Genomic DNA, 7,589 nt, shown 5'->3' on the forward strand with positions numbered 1-7,589 from the left:
GAGGCAAGGATCAAGACCATTCCCAAGAAAAAGAAATGCAAAAAGCCAAAATGATTGTCCAAAGAGGCCTTACGAATAGCTTTGACAAGAACAGAAGTGAGAGGAAAAGGAGAAAAGGAACGATATACTCTTTTGAATGCAGAGTTCAAAGAATAGCAAGGAGAGATAGGAACACGTTCCTCAGCATTCTCTTGGCAAAACTATATTAGCCTTTGCCTGCTTCATTCTGTACTCCATGGCCAAATCTGTCTGTTACTCCAGGTGTTTCTTGACTTCCTACTTTTGCATTCCAGTTCCCTATAATGAAAAGGACATCTTTTTGGGGTGTTAGTTCTAGGAGGTCTTGTAGGTCTTCATAGAACCATTCAACTTCAGCTTCTTCAGCATTACTGGTTGGAACATAGACTTGGATTACTGCATTATTGAATGGTTTGCCTTGGAAATAAACAGAGATCATTTTGTCATTTTTGAGACTGCATCCCAGTACTGCATTTCAGACTCTTTCGTTGACTATGATGGCTACTCCATTTCTTCTAAGGGATTCTTGCCCACAGTAGTAGATATAATGGTCATCTGAGTTAAATTACCCATTCCAGTACATTTTAGTTCACTGATTCCTAAAATGTCGACGTTCACCCTTGCCATCTCCTGTTTGACCACTTCCAATTTGCCTTGATTCATGGACATAACATTCCAGGTTCCTATGCAATATTGCTCTTTATGGCCTCAGACTTTACTTCCATCACCAGTCACATCCACAACTGGGTGTTGTTTTTGCTTTGGCTCCGTCTCTTCATTCTTTCTGGACTTATTTCTCCACTCTTCTCCAGTAGCATTTTGGGCACCAATGACCTGGGGAGTTCACCTTTCAGTGTCCTATCTTTTACCTTTTCATACTGTTCATGGGGTTCCCAAGGCAAGAATACTGAAGTGGTTTGCCATGAATGGCATAAATTCAATATACCCATCAATATGACCAAGGATGGGACAGAGACTCCTACACTGCTGGATGTGTTACATTGCTACAAAGTTTTGTAAGAAAATTGGCCAGATGAGTAGAGAAAGGAGGAATTTTATGTGCTGCAGTTGCTCACCAAGAACACCGAACGGCCAGAGTGATTTACAGCAAGAACAGTTCACCCTCCGTCCTCGTGGAAGTTGTGAATGTAGACACTCCAGACACACAGAGACTAGGTGAAGAAGCTACAACAGAAGAGATGGATTGGCGTGGGTAACCTTTCTGCTGATGCTCAGTCAGTACTGTGTCACTAGGGCACCTTAATAAGCTCAGTTCAGTTCAGTCACTCAGTTGTGTCTGACTCTCTGTGACCCCATGAGTTTCAGCACGCCAGGCCTCCCTGTCCATCACCAACTCCCAGAGTTCATTCAGACTCATGTCCATTGAGTCAGTGATGCCATTCAGCCATCTCATCCTTGGTCGTCCCCTTTTCCTCTTGCCCCCAGTCCCTCCCACCATCAAAGTCTTTTCCAATGAGTCAACTCTTCGCATGAGGTGGCCAAAGTACTGGAGTTTCAGCTTTAGCATCATTCCTTCCAAAGAAATCCCAGGGCTGATCTTTAGAATGGACTGGTTGGATCTCCTTGCAGTTCAAGGGACTCTCAAGAGTCTTCTCCAACACCACAGTTCAAAAGCATCCATTCTTCAGCACTCAGCTTTCTTCACAGTCCAACTCTCACATCCATATGACCAGTGGAAAAACCAAAGCCTTGACTAGATGGACCTTTGTTGGCAAAGTAATGTCTCTGCTTTTCAATATGCTATCTAGGTTGGTCACCTTATAGACTGCTTCAGTTCCACAGAACTTCATTAAAAGGGAAGGCCTCTAGCCTGAGTACTGAGTAATTGGTTGACAAAAATGAAGAGAGATGTAAGGAAAGGAACCTTCATAATGTAAGATTAATTTGAAACTTAATGAGGTTGAGAAAAATGCATCTTTCTACTTAGGAATCCATTTCTTTTGTAGATATACACTTAGAGGGGGGAAATGTCCATTACATAATATACATTATTTAAAAATTCAAAAAGGAAGCAATATAAACATTTCTCTAAAGAAGATTTCACAAGTAATTAGAGTATGTTATTATGTTTAAACAATAGAAATAAGTGAACTAGAATAAGGAAGAATTAAGAAAGGTGATCAAGATCTCTGAAGAGTGCATTTTACATAGAACTGGAGAGATGACCCACCCGTGAGATAGGAGAGTAAAGGTGTATTGCTGGCCATGCCAGGTAAAAGCAAACTCCCTCCCTGCCCTCCTGTGTCAGTCACCAGGGCCATTGTAACTAATTAACCCCAAACTGGTGACATAAAGCAACAGGAATTTACTCTCTTGAGGTCCAGAGAAAGATGTCCAAAATCAATTTGTCAGCAGGGCTTGCTGGCCTTGAAGGCTCTAGACAAGCATTCTTCCTTGCCACTTCCTGGAGGTGCCTGGCATCCTTGGCATTCCTGCCCCTGTTCCTGCACCATTCCAACCTCTGCCCAGTCTTTACATGTCCTTTGTCCATGTGTCTTGTGTCTCCGTATCAGTCCCTCTTCTTATAAGGACACTGGTCATTGGATTTAGGGTCTGCCTAATTCCACATGACCTCATCCTAACTCATTCATTTGGAAAGACCCTATATTAAAATAAGATCACCTTCTGAATGTCTGGGTCGACATTTTTAGAGGGAGACACTGTTCACCTTACTACAGTGATGTTCAGTGTGCTTCAGGGGAACTTATATTCTGAAATTGCTGAGTATAGTGCTCATCTATGCCAAGTGGGTCCATTAAATTAATATTTTGAATCAGTCTAACAAATGACTACAATTTCCCCTTGTTTCATTATTATTGAGAAGTATGTTAACACATCAACTATAATTTGAATGTATGCATTTCACTTTAATTCTATCAGTTTTTATGTTTTAAATCTCCATTTATTTTACACAAATTTAAAATTTCACATTATCCAGTTGAAAGCTCACATTATCCAGGATAAAACATTCTCATTATAAAATGTCACCACATGAACATTTAGTCCTGAAACCTACTTTTTCAAATAATTATTGAGCCACCCAGTCTTATGTTTTTTTAAAAGAATGTTTACAATACAACTTTATCCAGCATAATTTCTGTGTTTTAATATTAAACATTTATCACATTTGTATATTGGTTTTCCTTTTCCAGCCAGGATTAACATTTTTTTAGTGGATATATTTAGTGCTTCCCAGGTGATGCTAGAGGTAAAAAAACTCTCTTGCCAATGTAGGAGACATAAGAAACGTGAGTTTGATCCCTGGGTCGGGAAGATCCCCCAGAGCAGGAAATGGCAACCCACTCCAGTATTCTTGCCTGGAGAATCCCATGGATAGAGGGCCCTGGTGGGCTACAGTCTCTGGGGTTGCAAAGAGTTGGATACATCTGAAGCTACTGAGCACATTGAGTATAGGGCTGCCTTGAAGAGAATGCAAATAGCCAAAAACAGGACAATTTTAGCATGAAAAAGGGTCATAAGGCTAATAAGTGTCATAGAAAGGGCTGTGCTGTTGTCCTGGGTACAGACTCCCCACCTGTCGATTTTCCTCACAGCAACAAATTAGGATGGAGCAGAGGAGGAGAAAGGGCTGTGGGCCAGGAGGTCCCACCTGCTGCCCAGGGAGATCTTTCCAAGGACTTCCATAGAGTCCGTATAAGTTGTCTGTGTTTCTCTACTGTTTGCCTTACCCACACTGAGGGCTCTCTAATGGACTTCAGTCTTCCTGCCCCACCCTGTACTGGACTGCGATGCATCCAAGGATGACTGGCCACAGGATTGCAGCTCCTGGGACGCAGGGGATTGTGAGTCCCAGTGCACTCAGAAGCCCAGGTCTCACCTAATTGGCCATTCGAGGCCTCAAGTCCCAGACCTGCAAATAGAGGGCATCTTCCCAGCAGAGTGACCCCAAGGTACAGGAACCTGACATGTTGCCCAGAGGACAGATAACATGAAGAGTCAGGTGACTGAGTCCATCCCCTTCTCTACTTCCATCAAGACCCAGGAGTTCCTGCAGCCAGAGCCTGCTTCCCTATTCTGTCCCCTCCTCACTCTCACTTCCCTGCACAAGAAGCCAGAGGTGGACGTTGCACGGGGTCCTCAGTGCTACATCATTATCATCAGCACAGATCTGGTGAGAAGTCCTGTCCTCCCTGGGAGCACAGGGTCCTGGGTAAGCCATGCCCCTCCTGACATCACAGGAGCAGTGTGGTCTTCACTCAGCAGGGCGTGGTCAGCATCACTGACAGGTAAGTCCTGGGAGCCTGGAGCCTGGACAACAAGGTCCCCCACTCCCAATTGCCCTGGGCAGGGTCAGTTAGGGCAATGGGTCTGAGCTTAACGAGAGTAGAAATAATCAGGGAATGTTGTATAAATGTAGGTTTTAATTCAGTGCCTGAGATTCTGAATTTCAGAATAAGTCACAGTCCTGCTGTTTCTGCAGGACCTCAGACCACACCTGAGTTACTAGATTCACAATTAAAGGACTTGAGATGCAGACACTAAAATTGAGTCTCGCAGACAACACTGATTCTTCTGCTTCATCTGGGAAAGTGTTTCTCAGGATCAACTCAGAGGCAGGTTTATTGAAGCGGCCACCACAGCCCTACTGGGCCATTTCAACAAGACAAAGGGATGTGAGTCTGTTTTTCAGAAATCAAACTGCAACTTGGCTTTCAGGATGAAAATGTCAACCTTTCCTCATATGCTTCCCCAGGCATCCTAGGGGTCACTGTTGTGATGACCCAAGGTTTCTGAGGTGGATGAGTTGTCCTGGGAAACAGAAAAGAAACAGGAAACTGGGAAGCCCAGGGGATAAAGAAACAAGACAGCCTGCCTGAGAATTGTGGATGAGAGAGCTGGTCACTCTGGTCAAACTGGCTCCAATGTGTGCATGAGCAGGGAGTGAGCCAAGACAGAAAACAAGGGCATGGCCATCTCAGGTATGCACAGAGGGGGTTCTGTGTACGGGGTGGGTGACCAAGGTGTGTTGGGCAGACCCCCAACTCCACCCATAACACCCAGATCTAAACCTGATTTGAGAGGAGCCATCCTGGGCATCCCTAGTCTGACTGTCCCCTCTGTTGTCATGTGAGGGTTGGAGTCAAATAGCCCAGGAAGGATATGCTGGACAACCCACTCTTTCACTTGCACTTCTACTGAAAAGTCTTGCCTCTCATGGATCACCTTCTAAGAACTTCAGGCTGGGAAGGAACATGGGAGCCATTGCTTCTCAGCAGGCACCACTCACCACCACCCTCTGCCTGCACACCCCCACTTCTGGGGAACTCTCTCCCTCCAAAGGCAGCCAGCTCCATGAGGTTGCAGATCTGACCTCTAAGAAGCATGGAATCTCTTTGAAATCAGCCTCCACTCTCTCACTAACACTCTGTCCCCATCCCCCACACCCAAGAGGCACCATAGCTCTGTGCCCACCATTGTTCCCCACTCAGCCATTCCTCAACCATGCAGGAGACACAGACATTGAGCAGATGTGACAGTGTTGGAGGCCCCCACAGCTCTTATCAGTCATCTCACAGGGTGTTCCCAGGGGCCAGGGCGGGGAAGGACATGCTCATCTCCTGAAGGTGTTACAGCCTCTGTCCTGCTGCTTCTCAGAGCATGGAGGTAGGCTGTCCCCACTCCATTTTTTCCAACATTGGGACATTGGCAGGAGGCTCCCTGAGGTCCTCAAGGATGCACAGTGCTCTGCTGACACTATGGCACCGTGGTCCAGGCTTCAGACAGTGAAGCTGAGATGGGGCTCAGGAGTTGCAGGAGAAACAGACAGAAAACACACACATTTGCCTCATGGGGCCTGGTTCCTGCTCTGTTCCCTGCCTGGAGATGGAATCATCACCAACTCAAGAGCAGGTAGGTATGAGGCCCTCAGTTCACATTTCTAAAATTAGTGAATTCGTTAATGAGGCTCAGATAATTTAAGATAACATACATCAGCAAGTGTGGAAATGGCACCATTAGGGGGCATTCCCTTGGGGGTGGAAAGCTTTTCTCTGACAGGAGGGACAAGGGGCTGCAATGCTGCTCACACTGCGAGGTCTCACTGAAGCACCCAGCCCCTGCCCCAATAAACAGCAGCTCAGACTTTCCCACAGAGGGAATGAAATCTGCATATTTATGAATTACTGAATTGGAGGAAATCTTTGCATTTTAGGTTAGTCTGAGTACATCAGAAATGGGCAGCTGTGGTCTCTTAGTCAGTGGACAGTGAGGCACTGAAGGCTTTCTGGTCTGCAAGAGATATGACCTTGTGACCTTGACCTGCTCCCTATGCTGCCCCTGCCTGCTCTCTGCTGTCTTCTCTGGGTATCATCAGCTCAGGGCCATGTCACCCCTCAGAAATGGAAACCTCTCACTGATGCCTCTGCAGGAGTTTGTGCTGGATGGATTTAGGGGTGGCCCACAGACCCAGGCCCTGCTCTTTGCTCTGTTCCTGGCCCTGTACGTGGTGGCCGTCCTGGGGAACCTCACCATGATTGTGGTCATCACCCTGGATGCCCGTCTGCACTCCCCAGTGTACTTCTTCCTCAAGAACCTCTCCTTTGTGGACCTGTGTTACTCGTCTGTCATCGCCCCCAAGGCCCTGGCCAACTTCCTGTCCTCCTCCAAGGTCATCACCTTTGAGGGATGTGCCACCCAGTTCTTCTTCTTCTCCCTGCTGGTCACCACTGAGGGATTCCTCTTGGCCGTGATGGCCTATGACCGCTTCGTGGCCATCTGCAGCCCCCTGCACTACCCCATCACCATGCGTCCCTCGGTCTGTGCCCACCTGATGCTGGGCTGCTACTGTGGGGGCTGCCTCAACTCCATCCTGCAGACCAGCTTCACATTCAGCCTCCCGTTCTGCAGCTCCAACCACATCGACCACTTCTTCTGTGATGTGCTGCCTCTGCTCAAGCTTGCCTGTGCTGACACTACCATCAATGAGCTGCTCTTGTTTGGCCTTTGTGGCCTGATCATTGTGGGCACCATGCTTGTGATTTTCATCTCCTATGGCTACATCACCGTGACCATCCTGAGGATGCGCTCAGGAGGAGGGAGGCACAAGCTCTTCTCCACCTGTGGCTCCCACATGACAGCCGTGTCCCTCCTTTATGGGACTGTGTTTGTCATGTATGCCCAGCCGGGAGCTGTGGCATCCATGGAGCAGGGCAAGGTGGTCTCCGTCTTCTACACCCTGGTCATCCCGATGCTCAACCCCCTCATCTACAGCCTGAGAAACAAGGACGTGAAGGATGCCCTGTGGAGACTGGGGCAGAGACACACAGCCACGTGACGGAGGGTGACCAGAGGCAGACAATGTGTCCTGAGGAGAGGACAAGAGGGCTTTGAGGGAGGCACTGCATTTGGTTTGACAAATTCATTCCTCATTCACCCAATTCATTCTTTCATTAAACATCTTATTCAACCTTTCAAGGAAGCACACCATGAAACACAAACACAAGTGTGAGATGCAAAGATGGATAAAGTATCTTTGCCACCAAAAGACTAATGGTCCACAGATAAGACCCTAAACTTAAAGTCTGATAACA

General features: G+C 47.0%; 1 protein-coding gene across 1 annotated transcript; it reads left to right on the plus strand.

Annotated features, from left to right (window-relative positions):
- Positions 1-6,382: 6,382 nt before the first annotated feature.
- Positions 6,383-7,333, plus strand: LOC138073416 (olfactory receptor 9S13-like). The gene has a single exon (XM_068965129.1). It carries the CDS (start codon positions 6,383-6,385, stop codon positions 7,331-7,333), a length of 951 nt encoding a protein of 316 aa, XP_068821230.1.
- The last annotated feature ends 256 nt before the right edge of the window (positions 7,334-7,589 follow it).

This window comes from Capricornis sumatraensis, chromosome 2 (genome assembly GCF_032405125.1).
Source record: "Capricornis sumatraensis isolate serow.1 chromosome 2, serow.2, whole genome shotgun sequence".
NCBI classification, from domain to species: domain Eukaryota; kingdom Metazoa; phylum Chordata; class Mammalia; order Artiodactyla; family Bovidae; genus Capricornis; species Capricornis sumatraensis.

Excerpts from the sequence above, each read along its gene's own strand:
- LOC138073416 (XM_068965129.1), top strand. The coding sequence starts at position 6,383 with ATGTCACCCCTCAGAAATGGAAACCTCTCACTGATGCCTCTGCAGGAG.